We start from the raw sequence: 24,180 nt of genomic DNA on the forward strand, positions 1-24,180 counted from the left end.
CATATACTGGTTTCTTATTACTGACTCCTTTGGGCTTTCCCTTATTCCTTTAATGCATCTTTGCTGGACATACAGTTAGTGGGGGAAAACTGAAACATCGCTTTAGGTGGTTGCTATGTCCGTCCAGGGTGCTATGCTACCTTCAGTTCTAAACATGAAAACCATACGGCAAAACAGGAATATTCCTCAAACCCTTTACTTTCACAGTGTTGCTTCAAATTATGTTACTTTTTTGCTTAAACAATATTGACTGTAAGTCAGAAAATCACAGCATCGCATATTTATTTGCATGGAAGAACTCTCTGAAACAGGAAATCAAGACAGGAGGTGTCAATACGGACTGCTGCCAGTCACTCTGGCAGTCTTCTCGCACCAGCCACTTCTCCGTGGAGTGTGGCAGCTGGGCAGCGTTCCTTCTGGGCTTCCACAGGAAGGCTCTGACCCTGAAAACCTTAGATTAGAGCGCATTTTGAAATTTAAATAAGCCTCAATTCACCTCTGCCATCTTGGCATACAACCGAAATGTGCAAGTCAGAAGAATGTATTTCTATTTAAAATAGATAGAAAGCAGGTATCACTCTTTCTCCTTCAGTAAGTTTTTAGTAGTCTCCAATTAAAAAAAAAAAGGGTTTTCTTTCAAACCAACTCAAATTCACCTATCTTCACACAATATCTTAATGTTTTTTACCCCCATTTTGTTACCCAGCTATGATGTAGAGGGCTGATTACCATATTCTTTGTAAGTATTGAAGCCAATTATTAATTGGGTCTAAATAATACTTTTCTTCCCCTGGATTAATCTCTGATATTACTTTCCAACATTTTTACTCCTTTCATGTATCTTACCTTTTAAAACTCTTTAGAGAGTCCTCCTACAATTACCTTGTTGTTATTTCTGATTGGCACGTGAGTCTTTTTATATCTGCAGGCCTAGAATGTAGTCCACTGCCTGGCTCTTGGTAAATATTCTTTTTTTTTTTTTTTTTTTTTTTTTGAGACAGAGTCTCGTTCTGTCGCCCAGACTGCAGTGGTGCGATCTCAGCTCACTGCAAGCTCCGCCTCCCGGGTTCACACCATTCTCCTGCCTCAGCCTCCAGCGTGGCAGAGATTACAGGCGTCTGCCACCATGCCCAGCTAATTTTTTGTGTTTTTTTTAGTAGAGACGGGTTTCACCGTGTTAGCCAGGATGGTCTTGATCTCCTGACTTCGTGATCCACCCACCTCGGCCTCCCAAAGTGCTGGGATTACAGGCGTCAGCCACCGTGCCCCGCCTAAATATTCTTGAGGAAATGTAAAATCATGCATGAGCAGCATTCAATAAAAAGTTGAATACTATTTGTCTTCCCTGGCTAGACATTACTATTGATTTAGACACATTTTTCTATTATTTATACCATATGGAAATATACTTTCATCAAGACGAGTTCCTCTGATTTCACCAGAAAACTCAATAAGCTCATTCTAATAATTATCCTGAAATATAAATCTAAACATTGATTTTCTCACAAGTGCACAAGTATCTAAACTGCCATCAACCAAAAGCTTGATATACCTTGGCAGAATTTCAGATCATGCACTGTACTATACAGTCCTAAATTTCACCTTCTGTATTTCTGAATCTCATGCAATATAAGAACAAGCTCCTCTCAGTTCAAAAGGTGTTGCTGTTCAATTGCCAAAAGGATCTTATTTTGGTCAGAATTTAAAAGAAAATTTGTATTGAGAATAGTTTAGTATTTCAACTAAATGGTATTTTATTTATTTTTAATTGACAAAAATTGTATGTATTTTTGTCAATTAAACAAAAATAAAAGTACAACATAATTTTTTGATATATGGGCACGGTGTGGGATGATTAAATCAAGCTAGTTAACATATCTATCACCTCACATATTTATCACTTTTTGTAGTAGGAACATTTAAAAACTCATTTAGCAATTTTCAAATATACATTATTATTAATTATAATCAACATGCTATGCAATAGATCTCCAGAACATATCCCTCCTGTCAAACTGAATCTTTGTACCCTTTCATAAACATCTCCCCATTCCCCACCCTGTCCTCATCCCAAGCCCCAGTAACCACCATTCTTTTTTTCTTCTATGAGTTTGACTTTTTAGATTCCACATGTGAGCTTCATTGCTATTCAGCCATAAAAACAAAAGAAATTCTGTCATTTGCAAAAACATGGATGAGCCTGGAGAACATTATGCTAAGTGAAATAAGTCAGGCAGAGAAAAAACAAGTGGTATTTTACACATATTTAGTAATTTAATATTTTATTACTTTTCCTATTTTTTTCTGAAAAGGTTAATAATTCTTTTCTAAACATTTATTAACTTTCTCTTTGCTTAGAACAGCTTATCACTATAAATAAAAACCTATACATGCTCTAATATGCATATCTGCTAATTTCACAGTTATTAAGCTTCCTAACACCATGCCTAAATGCCAAAGAGAGGATGCAAGATATTTGGAACAAATGTCATGATACATGTTAAAAGCTAAAGTAAAACCACCAATCTTTTAGCTTTTGATCAGAGCTCATTGAGAGTTATTGATGAATATTTTTCATTAGACTGATATTTCACTGGTTGACAGATACACTTCTGTCTTTCTTAGTCTTGTTCAAACACACATACACGCATCCATACCCATCCATACACACAGTTCAATGCTGACAAAAGGGTAAAACAAGAAAGTGTGAAAGAAAAATGAAATATAGCAGTTGTTCTTTAGCAGAAAACCTTGGTAAGGTCATGAATACTTGGGAGTCACCATGGTCACTGACGTGAACTGGCTTTCCTTAAAAGAATGCTTCTTAAGTAGCAGTTATATCAGAGTGGTGGGGGAAAAGGTATAAAATAAAAGTTTGGGGAGGGGCTTCAATATTGTTGGAAGAATTTGCAAAAGTGTGTTTTATTTTCTTTGATTCTTTCATAAATTAGTAAACCTGACTAACATAATCTGGAAAGTTCTCCTCAAATTAACATAATCTGGAAAGTTTTCCTCAAGTTAAAGAAAGAAATATTTAGATTACCTCTTCAGTAGTTCGCTCTTTGAAGCCTCTTGGGTCTCAAAATTCCCAAGCTAAAGGTTAGTGAGTTAAACCACATAATCACCATGCCTTCCTGCAATAAGGTTAATAATTAATGCCTGGAATCCCAATTAATATCTAGAATCCATTTAATGTCTAGAATCCCGTTCCCAACCAAAGCCTTTAAGTAGGAAATGCTATAGAATGTTTCATTAGAAATTATGCCTAATGATTAAACTGAAATGTGAAATTTTAATAATGATATTCAAAATCTTAAGGACATTCACCTGAGTAACTGACCTGAAGTACAACCCCAGTTCCCACAAACTTTTCAGCAAGGCAAAGTTTTGCAGTTTCAAACACTCTCTTCCTTTCTCTCTTCCTCTCCTGGTACTCCTAAAATTCTCCACCCCACTAAGAAGAAACAAGGTTTATCCACGCTCTCCCTGAGAGAATACACCTATCTCAATGTATTCAAGAGGATTCAGAAGGATGGCTTATCCAAGAAGAAGGCTGCTACTCTCTGGGAAGATTTTCACTGTGGTCTTACTTTTGAGGCAGCATTTCTCTGAAGTACAGATAGCACACTTATTCACCGATAGATCCCTTTGAATTAGGTGAGCTTGACCTTCTGCTCTCTCTTCTTGCTTATATTTCTCTTGTGACTGGTTATTGAGAGTTATTGATGGATATCAATAGCAGATGAGGAAGAACTGATAAAAGAAGAGGAAACCCAAAACAGACTACTAATTTTTTTTAATATAAATGTGGAGAAGAGAGTAAAAATTATCTTTACTGCAAGACTGGGTATGGTGGCTCACACCTGTAATCCCAGCACTTTGGGAGGCCGAGCAGGTGGATCGCTTGAGGTCAGGAGTTTGAGACCAGCCTGGCCAACATGGTGAAACCCCATCTCAACTAATAATACAAAAATTAGCCAGGTGTGGTGGCACACACTTGTAGTCCCAGCTACTCAGGAGGCTGAGGCATAAGAACTGCTTGAACTTGGGAGGGGAGGTTGCAGTGAACAGAGATTGCTCGAGAGAGATTCTGTCTAAAAAAAAAAAAAAAAAAAAAAAAAAAATGTATTTACTGCTGACCCTGAGAACATGGATTTACAGAAACAAAAATGAACTTCCAACTTGTTCTGTATTAGAAATTAATGGAAATGTGGAGTAGGGGTAGTATAGAAAAGAGACAGGAAGAGGGAAAAAAGAAAGAAGTCACCAAGAAGCATGGCCACAGGCTGGAGCCTGAATTGGCACATAAGGCCAAGGTATTTTTAAGAGTGGGGAAGTACAACATCATGTAGAGTTGTCGACACTTCTACGTGACTTAGAATATCCACCCTAGTTCTACAAACCATTGATAAATTTCACCATACACAGGCCGGGCGTGGTGGTTCACGCCTGTACTCCCAGCACTTTGGGAGGCCAAGGTGGGTGGATCACCTGAGGTCAGGAGTTCGAGACCAGCCTAGCCAACATGACAAACCCCCATCTCTACTAAATATACAAATTTAGCCGGGTGTGGTGGCAGGTGTCTGTAGTCCCAGCTACTGGTGGCTAAGGCATGGAGAATCGCTTTAACCCGGGAGGTAGATGTTGCAGTGAGCCGAGATCATACCATTGCACTCCAGCTTGGGTGACAGAGCGAGACTCCATCTCAAAAAAAAAAAAAAAAAAAAAAAAAAAAATTCACCACACATAAACTTGTATGGGTGAGGTATTCTTGTGGACATCAATGAAAGAATTTCATCTCTGGATTGAGGAGGTCTTAAACAGACACAAACTGTAAGAGAACAAGAGAACCCATAACTCAACCAATACTTCAGAAGCAGAAACTCAGAAGAGGTGGGCATGAGATAATAATACCTGTGGAATTCACATATATCTTGGGAAGAAAAAGGCTAAGCAATGGGGATTCAAGCCTACTTATCCTGATCATAAGAGAGGGACAACCCCAGCTATTATTCAGGTTACAATGAGTAGACTAGGTGTTTATAACTTTAGGAAAATAGAAAAATACTTTCCAGGAATTAGGTGTTTATTACTCTTCAAAAATTAATCCCATTATCCTCTGACTCATTATCAATAATAAAGTTTAAAAGCTATTTAGCCCCCTAAATACAGCTCTTGAATCAAAGAAATCTGCCTTACACCAGATTCTGCAACAAAGACCAACATTGGTAGAGTTAAAAATCAAGAGATACCACACCAGGAAGGCTTAAGATTAGTAAGCTCCATGGACAGAAACCAGGAGCTTGGTTCCCAGTTAACAACCACAACGCCTAGCACATAACAGGCACACAATAAATATAGTCGGCCCTCCATATGGATAAGTTCTGCACCCACAGATTCAACCAACCACAGACAAAGAAAGAAAGAAAAAGAAAAATCTCAACATTTAAAAATGACATAAAAAATACAGTACAACAACTATTTACATAGCATTTACATTGCACTGGGTATTACTAGTAATCTAGAGATGATTTAAAGTATACGGGGGGATGTGCATAGGTTATATGCAAATATGATGACATTTTATATAAAGACTTGAGCATCCTTGGGTTTTGGTATCCTCAGGGGGTACTGGAAACAATTCCTAGGACTGAGTATACTGAAGGATAACTCTACTTGTTGCATGAATAGCGTTCATTCAATATAGCTGCAAATTATCCTACGGGGGCAATAAATGTATCAAACAAAGATTTAACTACAACTAATTTTACCCCTGAAACAAAATCTAAATAGGTGGTGGAAAAAAAAGGCTTTTAAATTACTTGAGACGTCCTATCCATCATGCAAAAATCAGAATAACCAGGCATGTGCAAGGCAAATGGACATCTACTTAAATTGGCCCAAAAGGAAGATCAAAACCACGGCAAATTTAAACAATTCCCAGCCTTCAGTGTGGTGGGTACGATACAGGATTAGCAGACCTCCTAGAGACCACAATCTAACAGACAACTCTGATGTATATGTTAAAGCCTAATCAGAAGTCTAACAGGAACAAGCCTGCAGTCTGACAAAATCAGATGTGTGGACTTGGTGTAGCAAGTGCCAGCACTTAAAGAATCCATAAAATGACAGTGACAAAGAGGCAGGAGGGTTTGTAGGTTTGTAGGGTTTGGAATCTCATTGAAGGATTCTGAAGAGCTAAGGGAAACAGAGATCAGTTCTAGATTGGTTTCTGTTTTCAAGGTGAAATTAAAAGAATCAGGGATTAACCAGGGGTTGTATGAGATAAGAGAAGTTTATCCAATAAAGATCTCCGTAAAAGATGGGAATAGCAAAGCAAGTCTGAGAGCATCAGCAGTAAGAAAGCAGTCATCACTCAAAGAGGGGACCCTTGTGGCATTTTACAGCCCTGTGCCACCATGGGAGAAACAATGTTTCCTGTTAATTTTATAGTTGGCTTTAAATGTGTCTATCCTCTAAGCCTGGTTAATAGCAAAGCGACCTTTTCCTCTTTTCCATGCAAGCTGATTTTCACTCTTTCTGCTAGAGACTGATTTTGAATCTTTTACAGATATAATTATTAAATATTACCCTCTTAATCAAGTTGTAGAAAAAGACTTTCTCAAAACTTTGATCTAAGAGAAACAGGCTAAAAAACAAAAGGGTCTATTATATTTTAAACCATTTCAAACTGGCTGACCCACAACCCTAATCCAATCTGCACTTCCTCAGTCCTCTGAGCACACCTCTAGCACAGCCACCTGCCACTAGATAATCATAGCTAGTTTACTTCTCTGTCTCTTCTCCTACACGCTGAACTCCCAAAGAGCAAGAGCAGTGAAGTATCCATTTTATGCCTAGTGCCTAGCACAGTTCCCAGCCCATCTAAGTGCTCCGAAGTCAAGCTGCCTGCTCTTCCCCTCTCTATATAACATGTACCAAAGCCCCTTACACAGTAAAACAGATTTGTACTCTAAATATCTATTTAAGAATGTCATTAATTCCACATTGAATGGTGATGGAAAAAAAAGAATGTCATTATTTGAAGGATGTACTACACGGATGAGACATGAGGTGCAGGAATGAAGAGTGAGATCTACAATGCCAGGTCAAAGCAGAAGGATGCTTCCATTTGAAGGGTCCACAAATGGCTTTGCTGCAACATGATAAAGCCAGAAGCACTTGAACTAAATGGCTCAATGCAAACTATATCTACTAAATCGAATCACTTATGATGTAGTACTAGAGATGCTCATCTGTCTTTTCAGCAAGACTATAAATTCCTGGAGGTGAGAGGTCATGCATGTCTTAATCATTTTGCTTACTCTGCCCACCGCATTGTATAGGCATTCAATAACATGGAAGCAGAGAGGACAAGGTAGGAAAACAAGAAGAGAGGAAGCAGAAATCACATTCAGTAAAGCAGAAGGGTAGGGGCAAGAGTAAGTGCTGGTAAAGGCATCACACATGCAGAATCAGAGGTCTCCAACTGCATGAGGACAGAGGACTCCCACAGGCTGCTTAAGGTAAAGAGGAAAGAAAGGAGCTGGTAAATCAACTTAGGACTTAGAAGATATAATGAGATGTGAAACTGGACTGAGAGGTGGGACACGAGGAAGCAAAGAGAGGATTGGGAAGTCATAAATACAAGGAGATGAGTTACCAAGGTCAGAAGCTAAGAAAACTGTCTTCATTAAACCACCATTGACACAGGTAAAGTGGGAGGAAAAATAAAAATATAGCTATGCAAAATGACTCAGGAGCACAAAAAGAGTACAAGGGCAATCCAGGAGATCTGTTTATTTAGATATTAGTAAAAGCAGGACCTGGGTGTAGAGAGTCAGGGATAGGCTGCTCTGAGCCCATATGGTGCCCTGATTCTGAGGTGGGTGCAAACAACCACAGAGTCACCTTATTCCTCTTTCTTTTATTCTTCTGTTTCTTTATTCCCCCCACCCCCACCCCATTACTTCCTGCTGTGCAAAGTGTTCACCAAATAGGACCCTATGCTTCTTTTGGGTTAGGTCCATTACAGTTCTGCCTTTCCCCAAACCCATCATGAGGCTATAAAGAGGAACAGGAATAGCATTGGCTGTCCTTAAGTATCTCTTCAAAGATGAGCCTCATGGAACAAGCAAGCAGTGACACAAACCACAAAAGAATTTCCAATGTCAAGGTGACATGCACATTCTAGTTAGCATGACCTGAAGTCAATAAGCAGGTGCCACCTTGTCTAAATTATTAATTACGTAAAAGCAACAAATCGTACCCATGGTCTTGGGTGAGCTGCTCTGGAAAAGGGGAAGGAATAACTCCCAGCACTCACTGAAAGGGTGTCCCAGCCACAGTGGGTAGGACCCAGTGCCACACACTCTGCATGACTCCATTGAAATGCAAAGGTCTTTCCGTATAAAATGTACTCGGAATAATTAGAATTAGTATGTTTTAGGCAACCAGAAAAACTGAATTGTGTATACTGGGGTGGTGGCTTTTATTATGCAGGCCCATCACTGAAAACTCAAAATTACCTTAGATTTGAAGGAAATGCCCCCCATTTTGGTGAGTAAGTTATTTTACTCATCCCTCATAATGACACATTTTTGAATTTTTTTGTGCTACTACGGCACTGAAACTCCCCCTTGAAACAACTCTTAACCCTCCAATTTCATGAAGTATTCATGTTCTAAATCCACTTCAAAAATAATTCTCTATTGATCTCCCTTTATATACCATCATACTCCAAAGAATGCTCATCCTTAATAGCACTTAACAAGATGTGCAATCTTTTCTCAACACATTAATGTTGAAAGGAAATACCCACCTAAGATTTTTAAAGATCTATAATTTTGGGAAATGCCAGTGTTCTACCAAGTCTGTTCTCAAATTTTGAGCATAGATCATCCTCCAACTTATCAACTTGTTGAACTCCAAAAGTTTGACTATAAATCAGTTGTGGGAAAGAGAAAGGTAGTTTCCCATACTAAAAATCACACAGTATAATTAGGTTCTCAGGGCAGCCTGCAAAACCCTTTTCCACTCGTGCTCTACCTAAAACAGCCGTAAAAATACCATAGAATTCAGAGTCAAAGTGATATTTCCAGAAGAAAAATGCTTTCATAGTTCCCTTTTGAGATGCCAAGAACCCAGAAACCTTTCTTTCTGGCAATGAAAGTAGGGGCTGCCTTTGCTCAAAGCAGACTTCAGAGGGTGAAGGTCATGGTGCGAACTTTGGGGAAGAAGGTATCTCCGGACTGGACATGTGAAGTGAGGGAAGTGAACACACTGCTTGTCCAGACCTGGAGGAAACTTTAGGACAGGAGGGCAGAGTGGGAGAGAGGACTCCAGCGAATAAGTGGGAAAGCTGGGCATGAGTGCGTGGAAGATGCGGGAAAGAGCATGGACAAGCAGTTTCTAAACACCTTTTCCCATCTCCTTTGCATTTCACAATTTCTTCTACTTCTCTCTTTCCATCTCCTTTAGAAGGGTTTATGGGTAAGGACTGAGAAGAAATAAAAGGCCACAGCAGGGCAGCAAGAGGAAAGGAGTAAGTGGGAGGGAGTCACCAGTAGGAAGCAGGATGAAACAGATGCAGTCTTTCATTTGGAGACAAGGGGTAGGTTTTTCACACGTAAGGTGTGCATCCATAAATAAGGATCTTGTACGTTGGCTCATGTGTAAGTGCAAAATAAAAAGAAACAATGGTTACTATCCCCAGAGTGGAAGAACAATAAGCAAATTAAATGAACTGGAGTTTCTGTGAATGCTTCTGTTATTAAAAATACTATTTTAAGGCCGGGCTTGGTGGCTCATGCCAGTAATCCCAGCACTTTGGGAGGCCAAGGCGGGCAGATCATGAGGTCAGGAGTTCAAGACCAGCCTGACCAACATGCTGAAACCCCGTCTCTACTAAAAACAAAAAAAATTAGCCAGGTGTGGTGGCACGTGCCTGTAATCCCAGCTACTCAGGAGGCTGAGGCAGGAGAATCACTTGAACCCAGGAGGGGGAGGTTGCAGTGAGCAGAGATCAAGCCACCGCACTCCAGCCTGGGTGACAGAAGGAGACTCTGTCTCAAAAAAAATTTTTTCAGAAAAAAGTATATTCGATAAATCTATTGCACACCTGTTGTCTTTTACTAGGGATAATGTCTTCAGCAAAGACACTGGAATCCAGAGTAAATATACTGTGCTCACATTTTTTGGGAATTCACACATCTCAAATTCTATTGCGGAAGTCCAGGTTTCTTCACCAATTTTATGCAAGGTAGTATACTTTAAACAGGTGTGTATCCTTTCATCAGAATCACATCCAGAACAAATTCACAACACTGCCCTTTATTACTACTCTACTTGAGACAGATATCAACTGGTGGTCATTCTTTAGCTATATCATAAGCACAACCTGAAAATTGTATACCTTTGTCTACTTTAAGCTACAAAGCCTATCACTTTCATGACTAATCAATTTAATGCACTGAAAATACAAGCCAAAATATTAATTATGTTAAATGATGTCTAGGAAGGGTACCTCTTTCTACAGATTATTTGAATAATGAATTTAACCTCATATTCTTCAAATACTGTACAATTAGAACTTTTTTCTTACGCAATATTTTTTCTAGAGGGGCCTATTTGGTCCTATTAGGCACAAACATGATGTGAGAGGAAATGGTGAGTGTTGAGGAGAGTCCCTCTGGGGCTCTGGACTACAAGTGAGAAAAACTACTTTTCCTGTTGGCCATTTCTTCATTGGCAGCACTTACCCATTGGAAGCACTTGTTTATTTGGGGTCTGAATGGGAAGAGTGGCTGTCTGGGCTGGCGAACAGAGGCCTATTCTGGATCTAACTACAATTTTCCCTGTCTCAGGCTGTGGCCTCAACTTTGTTTTTAATCTATTTTTTCATTCACAAACTAAAGAATACATCCTACAGAATACCTAAAACTCCACCAGGGTTTCAGAAGCTACGTGGAATGCGGTATTGTGAATATTTCACAAGCTCCTTTTCCAACCTTCACGTAAGCTTTCACGAACTATGCTTAACTCGTACTTCGATAGAAGCTAAAACACAGGTGTTTTCCTGACATCACAAAGTGTCCAACGTGACATCTACTCATCTCCTTTGAAAGCCTCAGGGGCAGTCAGGGTGACCCTGGCTATATCAAACACTGAGTTATCAGAGACACGTTAGGATGAGGACGTAGCTTTGGTAAAGATTTATTTAACAATGCTCAGAATCTTCTCACTTGACAGGGAACCTTCCCATGGATTTCAATCAGAGAACATGTAGCTAGAAAAGAGAAAAATATGTTTTGTCTAATCTTGACATATCCTGCACATCTTAGAACACCTACTCAGTCTTTTCATTTCTGACAATGATTCAAAGAAAGAATTATCTTTGCCTTAAAACATATAATGTTCCATTTCTTTACATTAGAGAACTCATCAAAGTAGAATGCCATCCAAATCTCTAAGACACACCATAAGAAACAAACGGCACCGTTATTTATTTGAATCTTCAAAATAATATTTGCATTACCTCTGTATTAACAACTTCCATTGGTCTTTTCTTGATTTCTCCTATGTCCAAGTAACTGAGGAAAAAACAAACAAACAATAAGAGTTGCTTTTATAGACTTTAAGTCAGTAATTTGTTTTTAAAAATCATAAAAAAATAAAGCAACGCATAGGAAATTCTCAACCTTAAAGCAAAAACAAATAGCTACTAATGAAAAGCAATTACAATAGTAAAAACTGTTTGCAGTGTCACCAACCAGAGCTGACATATGTCTACCCTAAACTTCAAGAGAAGGAAAGTCTTAGAAATACATACATCTATTAGGGAACATTTTTCCCTCTTAATAGTTAGCTGCTTACTATATACACTATATTCTTACAGATTTGATTTTTTAAAAGAGTGGCTTATGTGCAAAGCTGCTTAACTGTTCCATTAAATACAGGCTTTAGGTCAAAGGAAGTACTGATAGCGTGCATTAGGGTAACAACTGGGAAAGGCTGAGAAATTATTGTCTCTATGAGAGCACCTTAATGATACAAAAACACTCACTCATGTGGGATGACTTTGGTAATTGGTTCAGCTAAGAAACAGATGGGTGGACTAGTTAACCTCTGGAGACCCCTATTATTCCATTACTATTTGCTCTAGATACTAACAGTGATCATTCTTTAGCTGTTACATAAGCACAATCTGAAAACTGTATACCTTTGTCAACTTCACGTGTAATATCACTGTGATGTGGTTCCAGTTTTCAATGGTCCCTAAACTGTGCTTCATACATAAAATGTGCTAAATAAACATTTTAATATTAAAAAGTATAAATCTAACATGTAATTTATAATGATAGATCAATCCTTTACCCCAACTACTACAATTGCCAACTTGTCCCAAAAAAGCTTATGTTAGAATTAATTTTGGCTATTGAAATGTTTTTATTGTTGCTGTTTGACTTTTTGGATAAAATACTTTAGTTAATTCATATCTCTGGAAATTGTCATACAATGCCCCTATATAAAAGTAGTCATATTTTTAAAACAGTGCAAACACTCCGTCTTAGCAATAAAATGGGTCTTTTGTGGACCTGCAGGGGCTGAGTTTTGAAATAATACCAAAATATTCTGTCATGTGCAGGAAAGTGGTTTCAGATCCACAAGATTAACGCTGTAGAGTCAACTTCCAACAATGCACAGGGAAAGTTTTGGGGAAAATAATCTCTAGAATTCTCTGCTGTAAAATAAAGATTGTGAATGTATGGTCTCACATTTGAAATAAATAAGGGTTTAATAGCTACCTGATGTTTAGTTATCGTTTCAAAAATATTAGAAAAATCTAAGTGAAAGCAATTCAAGCAGCGATTTGATCAGTTCCATTTGAAAAAGATGTTGCTGTCTTTCCCAACATTTAGGGTCTAAATGAAAGCCCACGAATTGTCCTCAATATCGTTCAGGCTTTCATTTGTTCTGACAGTTTCTCCATTCTTTACATAAACTTATAAGTACTAAGTTTCAAATATATTCAACATTCAAGTATTCTTGGCTTCTATCATTATAACCGTAGATACTACTTCTTTAACACAAATAAAATAGTCATCTGTCAGCATGGAAACCTAACCATGGACACTGTTATAACAAATTCAGTTTTTTGTGTATGAACTGAAAGCAAAAATAACATGCAAATCTCTTAGAGAGATTTGAGTACACTTTTTTATTTGGTGTGGAACTGTACCTTTTTTTTTTAATCTTGTGAGTTGGTAGGATCAAATAAACAAAAGAACATGAATTATAAAAGTGAGTCTACAATTTTCAGCCATTCAGAGATTCTGAATCAGACTTTCATTTCCACGAAATTGCTTTATACGGAAATATTTAATAAAAAATAAAGTATGTAACAAAAGGAACTGGTCATAGAGATGTCTTATATTTATGTAACACTTTGGTGTTTACAAAACACACATCTATAGCATTTACTGTTTATCACAGCCCTGTGTGGTACAAATGATTATGCACCTTTTCTGCATTGAGAAACTGATTAGCTGAGTCAAGCTACTTGCCCAAGGACACAGAGCTGATGAGCAACTCAGTCTTCAGTCTCCTGGTTTTAAGTTTCTTTTAAGCATGCAATTTCATTTAGCCCTTTTTTACGAAGTTTAACAAAGCATGCTTAAGAAGCTTCAGGGGAGGGAAAAATAAATCCAAATATATCCCTCACTTTCCATGAAAAGAATGTCTGACATAACAAAAAGTATAATAGAATACCTAGAACTCAATTTAAACAAATATAGGAGAAGAAGGATTACATTCAAGAATTTTAGTGATATTTTGAAAAATATTTCTATGTAGTTATAAGACTTTATTTGAATTTTAATTATTAAGAATCCAATAATGCTTATGAATTCATAAGCTTAGATTTATGGTCAAGGCTTTTTTGTATCCTGGGGCCCAAGATGAATTTCAATTAAAATGTTCTATTAAACTATGGAATACAGAGTTACCATATGATCCAGCAATTTCACTCTTAGGTATACACCAAAGAGAAATGAAAACTTGTACACAAATATTCATAGATGCATTATTCATAATAGTTAAAATGTGAAGCAACCCAAATATACATCAAACTGATTAATGGATAAGCATGGATATAAAAGGTAATATACCCAAATCATGGAATGTTGTTCAACAATAAAAAGAATGAAGTATTGATGTATGCTACAATATGGATGAACCTTGAAAATATTACAGTAAGTGAAATAAGCCAGACATAAAGACCATATATCGTACGATTCCATTTATATGATATGTCCAGAATAGACAAATCCATAGATTCAGAAAATAGATTAGTGGTTTCCAGATGACAGGGGACAGAGGAAACTGGGAGGTACAAATGTTTTGGCGGGAGGGGTGGAAATGAACTACAATTAGTTGGCGGTGATGGTTGCACAACTCTGAATACACTGAAAGCCAATGAAATGGTTGGACTTTATGCTATGAGAAATCTTTCTCAATAAAGCTGTAAAAAAAAAAAAAAAAGGAATGTAAAATTCTACCTGTCCTATAATGACCACCCCAACCAACTCTCAACGCACAATTCCCACATAACTTTATTTTTCTAATTGCACATATCCCTTTGTAGCTTGCATTAAAATTGTTAGTGTGCAGGTAGTCCAGTTAGACTGAAAGCTCCTAAAGACAAGGAATCATGCCTTGCTCATCTTTGTTCCCTGAATTGACGGTTTCTTAATTCACTGAACACTCACTATGAGTGAGCTCAAGAGCTGGGAATAAGGACCCCTGCCCTTGAAGGTCTAATCACGTTGCTGGAGACAGACAGTCGACAAATACAGTCAGCCAGTAAACTCTTCCTGCATTATGCTAACAGCATAAACATGCAGGGGGTGGGAGCAGGGTCACAAAAGTGAATGTTGTCAACTCTACTTGGAATGAAAGGTTGAAATAATTTAAACAGTACGGGAAATGCAGAGCAATTTTCTCCTCTGGTGACAATATAGTGTCCAACACTTGGAAGTGATTTTTAAGAATGTTTATTTAAATTAAAAGGATGGATTTCCAAGAAAAAAAATAAGGAAAAGGAAAGAAAAAAACTGAACAGAAAACGCAAAAGTATCAGTTTGGTCACTAACCTTCGCAAGGATACCTTTTTTTTTTCTTTAAGATTCCTGTTGTTTATACACAGATTTTAAGTTTACTACTACTGCTGACCCAAGTGAAATTCCTTCTCCAGTCACAGTGTCAACCTCTACCCCCCAACTGCAACGAGAGTTTTGAGGGGCATCAATCACACCGAGAAGTCACAGCCCCTCAACCACTGAGGTGTTGGGGGGTAGGGATCTGCATTTCTTCATATCAACCCCACGCTATAGGGCACCTAAATGGGTGGGCGGTGGGGGAGACCGACTCACTTGAGTTTCTTGAAGGCTTCCTGGCCTCCAGCCACGTAATTGCCCCCGCTCTGGATCTGGTCTAGCTTCCGGATTCGGTGGCCAGTCCGCGGGGTGTAGATGTTCCTGACGGCCCCAAAGGGTGCCTGAACGCCGCCGGTCACCTCCTTCAGGAAGACTTCGAAGCTGGACACCTTCTTCTCATGGATGACGACGCGGCGCCCCGCGTAGAAGGGGTCCCCGTTGCGGTACACAAGCACGCTCTTCACGACGGGCTGAGACAGGTGGCTGGACCTGGCGCTGCTGCCGCTCATCTTCCCCGCTGGCCGCCGCCTCAGCTCGCTGCTTCGCGTCGGGAGGCACCTCCGCTGTCCCAGCGGCCTCACCGCACCCAGGGCGCGGGATCGCCTCCTGAAACGAACGAGAAACTGACGAATCCACAGGTGAAAGAGAAGTAACGGCCGTGCGCCTAGGCGTCCACCCAGAGGAGACACTAGGAGCTGCAGGACTCGGAGTAGACGTTCAAGTTTTTCACCGTGGCGTGCACAGCCAATCAGGACCCGCAGTGCGCGCACCACACCAGGTTCACCTGCTACGGGCAGAATCAAGGTGGACCGCTTCTGAGCAGGAGCAGGAACCGCGCGGGGCCTTCAAACAGGCAAGCCGAGTGAGGGCAGGCGAGAGGAGGACACGCACGCACACACACACACACACAAATATGGTGAAACCCAATTTCTTACATCATATCTGTGCTACTCTTTCCAAACAGCCTAATTTTTCTTTTCTCTCTTCTTGCACCTTTACCCCTCAATCTCCTGCTTTGCTCCCAAATTAAAGCAATTAAGTTCCTGGCTGTAGTTGCCCAGGTTTTTCTTTGCTGGAAGATAAATGTGCAAAGCCAGATGCGGTGGCTTACGCCTGCAAATTCCAGTACTTTGAGGGGCCCAGGCGGGAGGACTGCCTAAGACCAGGAGTTCTAGACCAGCCTGGGAAACACAGGGAAACCCACCCCCCCCCCCCCCCGTCTCTATAGCGCCTGTGATCGCCTGAGGCAAGGAGTTTGAGACCAGCCTGACCCGGTCTCTATAATTAAAAAAAAAAAAAAAAAAGTAGGTGGGCAGGGTATTCGCCTGTGGACCCAGCTATCTCGGAGGCTGAGGCGGGAGGATCGTTTGAGCCCAGGAGGTCGAGGCTGCAGTAACCTATGATTTTGCCACTGCACTCCAGCCTGGGCGACACAGCAAGACCCTGTCTTAGAAAATAAAATATATATAATATTTTTTATATATATATTTTATATATATAAAATATATATTATATATAATACATATATTATATATTTTATATATAGTATATAAAATATATATATTATATATTATATATATTTTTATATTATATATATATTTTATATTATATATTATATATATTTTATATAATATATATTATATATAATATATATATTATATATATATATTTAGAGAGAGAAAGAGAGAGTCCGGGTACCGTGACTCATGCCTGTAACCCCAGCACTTCGGGAAACTGAGGCAGGAGGCTCACTTGAGCCCGGGAGTTTGAGACCAACCCGAGCAACACAGCAAGACCCCATCCCAGAAGGAGGGAGGGAAGGAAGGAAGGGAAAAATAACATTTAAGTGAATGAATGAATGAATGAGAAACAGAGCGAAGACTCGCGTGTCTAGGACCCCAACCCCCTCCCCGATGATCAGCGCCGCCTGGCGGCGAAGCTCGGGTGCGCATCACGTGAAGACAGCAGGCTGCGCGCAAGCGGGGCCCCGGTTGGGGAGGCGGGCCCAGGAGGTGCCCTCCGCCGTAGTACCTACCGACACTCGCGTGCTGGAGAGGGGAGGGGAGCTCGGGCGCCGGCCGCGCGGGGGCGGGGCGGTGCGGCTCGGGTGGCACAGTGGTGAACTCTGCGGCGGCTGCGCGCCGCTCACGCTGTTCCTCCAGCTGCTGTTACCTCTGCGGGCCTCTCTCACCCAAGGGGAACGGAGATGTTATTTCCCGCTGTTTCCATAGCAACCGCAGCCTCGCGCGGGGAGCGAGTCAGTGAACCAGGCCTGGCTTGCGCCTGGCTCCTTGGGATATGCTGGCTGCGTGGGGCAGAGGCGGAAGAACAGGGGTTTGGAGGAAGAGGGAGAAACAGGTGACATTATCATGCGCTCATTCAGTAAATGGACGCCTGCTGTGTGCAAGGCCCTGTGCTAGTTGGGGCCACGGCGGTGAAAAGGAAAACCTACAAAATTTTGAGTGCCTACCCTGTGCCAAGCTTTACGCCAGGGAAAGGATTTTTCACTGCCGCAAGAAGGCTAAATGTCTGACTGGCTGTCCAAGAGCCCATATCTGTGCTATTTGTGTAGATTGTTAGCTCTGTCTGAGGAATAACAGGGAGAGGAGTTGTGAGAATAGTAACAGCCCCAGTAAAGAGTCGCTTTGTCCAGTCCAGTCTGGGACATACATATTGTGGCACCAGGAAAATGTTTAAAGAGTTGAAATTTTGCAGCTCATCTCTGCCAGTGTTTCCTTCATTCCTCCTAAGACTTTTCTACCATGTGTCATGTCCAGATTACTGGGTGTTCCCAACTCATCATGTATGAATAAAAAGAAGAACTGCCATTAATTGAACACTATAACCATGGACCAGGCATTATGTAAGGCACTTTATGTAGATTATCTAATTTAATATTCACAATAACCTTCAGAGGTAAATATTATTCTTTCCTCAGATGAGGAAACTGAAGGGTAGAGAAATCAAAGACATTTACCTCAGGTCACACACACAGGAATTCAAACCCATTCTAAGGATTAGAAAACGAAAGAGAGAGAGAGAGTTCAAACCCAGTTCTGTCTTATTCCACAAGCTCCATAACCAGTCATACCACTGTGAAAGATGAATGTGTGGGACATTGCAATCTGGAGAGAAACTTTTTTTTTCCTTCGAGATTTCTGTTCTGAAGAAATATTTTTATTAAAGCCATGTAATACATTAATGCTTTGAAAGTTAACAGTTTTCAAACGCAGGAACAAAAAACCAAATACCCGCATGTTCTCACATATAAGTAGGAGTTAAATGAGGAGAACTCACGGACACAAAGAAGGGAACAACAGATACTGGGGCCTACTTGAGGGTGGAGCGTGGGAGGAGGGAGAGGAGCAGAAAAAATAACTGTTGAGTATTAGGCTTAGTACCTGGGTGATGAAATAATCTGTACAACAAACCTCCGTGACACGAGTTACCTATATAACAAATCTGCACATGTACCCCTGAACCTAAAATGAAAGTTAAAAAAAAAAAAAAGTTAACAAATTTCAAAAGAAGGCCAAAGAGAACAATACAGGGAGGAAATAGACAAGGGAAATTTTGTGAGCTGCTTGTGGAGAATGCACAGGTTGAGGGATGGATGGGGAAAATACCTGTGAAAATGTGCTACCACATAGGTGAGTAAGACAGAATACTTGTTATGTGGAAATGGAAGGCAATCAATTAAGTAGCCCCGTCCCCAAACAACCTAAAATTCCCTATCATCTATATTAGCCCAGTGTAAAATGAAAATGTGGCCTCTTATTCAAAAATTAAGAATTTTATGATAGCAACAGCAGAGCATTAAACCAATCATGGGGTCCTTCTTGATGTGGGGACCCTGACGCCAGCCCATGAAGCTGCTCGCATCAAGTCTATGCCTCCCACTGCGGTATCTCCAGCCCGGATGTGTCTCCTGAGCTTAGATTCATTTATCCAGATGTCTCTTGGATATGATGTGGTGATAAGTGTTTAACTGCTGGCTTTTAGGAGGGAAGAGAAGGCCTTAATTCATAGCATTTGCCAATCTCTGTAGTTTACTCCAAATATGGCCAATTTCCAGATGCCAGTCTAACATCACTGAAGCCATGAAATGTGCAGTAGCAAGTCATTGTATGGTATTTCCACCATGCAGGCACAGCAGACTTAAGTAACTTTAAGAGCACAGATAGTAGTAAAATGTAGACGGAGATGAGTTTTGAGTATTTATTATCTTTGTTTTCAATGTAATTTATTTAATGTATATTTACACAATTATTTTTTATTTAATTGCACATTTATACAATTTTTATTTAATTGTATATTTATACAATTATTTTTTATTTAATTGTATATATACAATTATTTTTTATTTAATTGTATATATACAATTATTTTTTATTTAATTGTATATTTATACAATTATTTTTTAATTGTATATTTATACAATTATTTTTTAATTGTATATTTATACAATTATTTTTTAATTGTATATTTATACAATTATTTTTTAATTGTATATTTATACAATTATTTTTTAATTGTATATTTATACAATTATTTTTTAATTGTATATTTATACAATTATTTTTTAATTGTATATTTATACAATTATTTTTTATTTAATTGTATATTTATACAATTATTTTTATTTAATTGTATATTTATACAATTATTTTTATTTAATCGTATATTTATACAATTATTTTTTATTTAATCATATATTTATACAATTATTTTTTATTTAATCGTATATTTATACAATTATTTTTTATTTAATCGTATATTTATAAAATTACTTTTTAACAATGCCCATGTTTACAATTCCTGAGAATTTAACAGTTGCCTCACACGCCAGAACAAGGCAGTTCCAGGCACACAATTCTCCCGACAGCTTCTCTAGACCATCTAAAAGGCAGCCTAGACTCGAAACGTTCACGGGATCTCAAATTTTCCTCAAAATCACTTTTCCTATGTTTCCTGTCTCCACAAATGGACCCTCATCTACTCATTTGCTCAAAGCTAGAACATATACATTTCTCTTCTTCACAGAACACATTTAACTGTGGCAGAGGAACAACAAAAACAGTCAGATATTTGCAATCTCTCTCCCTGCTCCAGATGCTTGCTGAATTGGTTTTGGAGCTCTTCTCTCTTGTGCAAAGTCTGAACACTGAGCAAAGTGAGAAGGCTTTAAGAAGCCAGAAAGGTTAGATAAACCCTGATCACGAAGAGCTGAGGTAGAATGAGGAGCGGAATGCTAAGGAATGAGGAGCTTCAGATGGATGCAAGGGAATGTTTGAGAACACACATAGGAAAGGAGGGGAGAGTTTTTGTATTTTAGCTTCTTCCTAAGTATATGAAAGGCATTGAGAATGAGAGAGATGGCCAAAGAAGATTCTTAAAGAAGTGTTACTGTGCATTAAAAATAATACCACCAGCAGGGCACGGTGGCTCAAGCCTGTAATCCCAGCACTTTGAGGCAGGTGGATTGCTTGAGCCCAGCAGTTTGAGACCAGCCTGGCCAACATGGCAAAACCCCATCTCTAAAAAACAAAAAACTAAAAAAATTATCCGGGCATAGTGGCATGCTCCTGTAGTCCCAGCTACTCAGGAGACTGAGGTGGGAGAATCATCAGAGCCTGGAAAGTTGAGGCTGCAGTGAGCCATGCTCATGCCGTTACACTGCAGCCTGGGTAACAGAATGAGACCCTGTCTCAAAAAATGAAAAAGAAAAATAATAATACCAACAAGGCATTTGCTGTTTCCTCAAGAGCCTAGATCTCTGAAATGCTTTCAATTATATATTTCTGCTTAAACAATATTTATTTTGATGTAATACTGTGCTAAAACCAGACCACATTGCACCCTAGGTTTATAAGGGCTCTTCAACTAATCACCAAGTTCTATCAATTCTATCTCTCAAATATTTTTTAAATCCATCCACTTATCTCCAAACCCATTTCCACATTTTGAATTCAAGGCATCATCATCCCCTAAGAGGTAACCCTGTCTCCAGTTTGCTTCCCTATTATCCATTCTCCACAGAACAGTCATCCTGAAAGGTTGCTGAAAACACAGATCTATCCATTTCACTTTCCAGCTTAAAATTCTTCAAATCCTTATCATTTCTCTTACAGTGAAATCCAATATCATCAACTTTGATGACAAAGCCATAAATATACTACTCTCGTTGCTTTAGTTTCCATCTCTTCTCACGCAAATCTTCCTATGGCTCTCCAAAGTGAAGACTTGTACCATCGCTTCCTTTAAAATCCCTTTGGATGTACTTTATAGCCCCTTATCCCCCCATTCCTATTTATTTGGCTCCTTCCAACTCCCTCTATAGATCAAGTTCCAACTTAAATGTCAGTTCCCCAGGAAATCTTCTCTACCCCACTCCCCAGATCAGGATAAACCCCCAATATATTATATATTTTTTCTCTATAGGTTTTATCAATTATAAGTATAAATTTTTAAATGTTTATTTATTTATTTTTAAAAGATGGGATCTCACTATGTTGCCCAGGCTGGAGAGCAGTGGTTACTCAAAGGCATGAGCATAACATACTGCAGCCTTGACCTCATAGGCTCAGGTGATCCTCCCACCTCAGCCTCCCAAGTAGGTAGGACTACAGGTACAAGTCACCATGCCTGGCTATGTAATTACAAATCTTCATATAATTATATGTTTAATTGTAAAGCTTTATATAATTACATGTTTAATCTTTGTAGAGTTAAATGTTTACATGTATAAATTCCCTAAGGAAAAGGATTGTGTTCATTTTATTCATCAATGTCTTACTAGTACCTAGCACAGAGGCTGGAACATAGTAAGTACTAAATAATTATTTCATGAATGCATAAACAAAAGGAAAATATATTAAGTTTAAAAATTAACTTAAAACTTCAAAAATTGGAAAATGCTCCTGTAGAAGGAAACATATTTTCAGATCAGCAAAAAAAAAAAAAAAAAGTACAGTCCTTGACAACTGAAGAGATTCTAAGACTAATTGCTTAGCTTCCACAGAAAATGCACAGCCACGTGCAGAGGTGTGCACCTACACAGGAAACCAAGCTCTCTTAGCCAGTATTGAGTTTTAATATCCTTTCAAGGCAACAGAGATATGTATGAAATGTGAGACATATTCTGCTAGTTTTTCCTTAAAAAGTGTCACCTTTACAATTGGTTTTCACATCTTAGCCTCAAAAAGAACAGGAACTTGAGGGCCTTGAGACTGTTTCTTGGACCTACACATGGGTAACGGTGACTCTCTGACAAGCCTCTTGTCAGGTGAATTCAATTAGTTCTGGTAATGGCTAACCTCTCCTTCAAATCCACGTGCTAGGTGGCCTACCCCAGTTGGCTATATTAACTGGCTAACTCATTGGCCAATATTGACTATAAGGGGTATCATCCTTAACTCCTATCCAGAACCAAATCCTGTAGCTTCCATTTGCCTAACACACCTTAATCCTTCCTCTACTGCTCATCCTCATTGCCTCACCTAGGTTTAGAGCTTTGTTTGTTTGTTTTGGAACAGAGATTTGCTCGTCACCCAGGTTGGAGTGCAATGGCATGATCTCGGCTTACTGCAACCTCTGCCTCTTGGGTTCAAGCAGTTCTCCTGCCTCAGCTTCCTGAGTAGCTGGGATTACAGGTGCCTGGCACCATGCCAATCTAATTTTTGTATTTTTAGTAGAGAGAGGTTTTCACCATGTTGGCCAAGCTGGTCTCAAACTCCTGACCTCAGGTGATCCACCTGCCTCGGCCTCCCAAAATGCTGGGATTACAGGCGTAAGCCACCACATCCAGCCTAAAAATGCTTGTTCCATACATTGCCATATAACTAAGGAGTTAAGAATAATAAAAAGGCTTGCTTTACCAGCACATACACTAAAACTGGAATGATACAGATAAGATTAGCATAAGTTCCTGTGTAAGGATGACATGCAAATAAATGAAGCATTCCATATTTTTTTCCAAAAGGAAAAAAAGAAAAGAATAATAAAAAGTAATAGATTGTTGTTGTTGTTTTTGTTGTTGTTGTTGTTGTTTTGAGACAGAGAGTCTCGCTCTGTCACCCAGGCTGGAATGCAGTGGCGCGATCTCGGCTCACTGCAACCTCCGCCTCCTGGGTTCAAGTAATTCTTCCACCTCAGCCTCCCGAGTAGCTGGGATGACAGGTGCACACCACCAAGCCTGGCTAATTTTTGTATTTTTAATAGAGACGGGCTTTCACCATGTTGGCCAGGCTGGTCTCAAACTCCTGACCTCAGGTGATCGTCCTGCTTCAGCCTCCCAAAGTGCTTGGATTATAGGTGTAAGCCACTTCTCCCAGCCAGAAGTAATCATTTATTACTTTCTTTATTTCCACTTAGAATGTGAGATGAGTAGAAACAATCTCCTAAAACCAGAAACATTAAACTTTATTTTATATAAAATGATAAGTGGATCCTGAAGAAAACCATAAAGTGAATTCTGAAGAAAACCATAGTTGTTTATCTTCAAATTCTACCTAAACCAAATACCATATTTCTCCAAGTTACAATTTTATTTCTCTGAAAAACATATACAATTTTATGTTGACGGATTTGATAGCAGTGAAAAAACTTTCAGTTTACTAGAATGAGACCTGCAAACCCCTATAAAGTAGCAAGTTTAGAGGCCGAGATGAAGGAAAGTTGGGAAAACTCAAACCGAGAGCTTCTATTTTCTCTATGCTATAGAAGAAGGTATCTTCCATGGGTCGTCTAGCAGTTAGTATCATGGTAAACATTAAGTGTTTAATAAATGTTTGTTAAATGAATTAATCTGAGCATGAAGGGTGGTGTGGACATGCAGGAAGAAGGGATGCACCTTGAGGAGCATTGAACAGCTGCTGTGATGTGTCCAGTGTTGTATTAGAAACCATTATGGAGTATATATGCTCATATGTGGTTTCTGCCCTTAGTGCTTTTTAAAGAGAATATT

General features: G+C 39.2%; 1 protein-coding gene and 1 non-coding gene across 2 annotated transcripts in view; one reads left to right on the forward strand and one right to left on the reverse strand.

Moving 5' to 3' along the window:
• The window catches only part of DCDC2 (doublecortin domain containing 2), a 184,015-nt gene extending 166,562 nt beyond the window's left edge, over window positions 1–17,453 (reverse strand). Inside the window, exons 1-3 of the mRNA XM_016954988.4 lie at window positions 17,251–17,453; window positions 15,432–15,821; window positions 11,537–11,591 (exon numbers count right to left, since the gene is read on the reverse strand). Of these exons, the coding sequence (XP_016810477.1) occupies window positions 11,537–11,591; window positions 15,432–15,724 (348 nt within the window). The 5' untranslated portion in view covers window positions 15,725–15,821; window positions 17,251–17,453. The remainder of the gene's footprint in view (window positions 1–11,536; window positions 11,592–15,431; window positions 15,822–17,250) is intronic.
• A 5,630-nt stretch (window positions 17,454–23,083) lies between these two features.
• Window positions 23,084–23,187, forward strand: LOC112209586 (U6 spliceosomal RNA). The gene has a single exon (XR_002944422.1). It is a non-coding gene; the product is annotated as a U6 spliceosomal RNA (small nuclear RNA).
• The last annotated feature ends 993 nt before the right edge of the window (window positions 23,188–24,180 follow it).

The sequence above is a fragment of the Pan troglodytes genome, chromosome 5 (assembly GCF_028858775.2).
Source record: "Pan troglodytes isolate AG18354 chromosome 5, NHGRI_mPanTro3-v2.0_pri, whole genome shotgun sequence".
NCBI classification, from domain to species: domain Eukaryota; kingdom Metazoa; phylum Chordata; class Mammalia; order Primates; family Hominidae; genus Pan; species Pan troglodytes.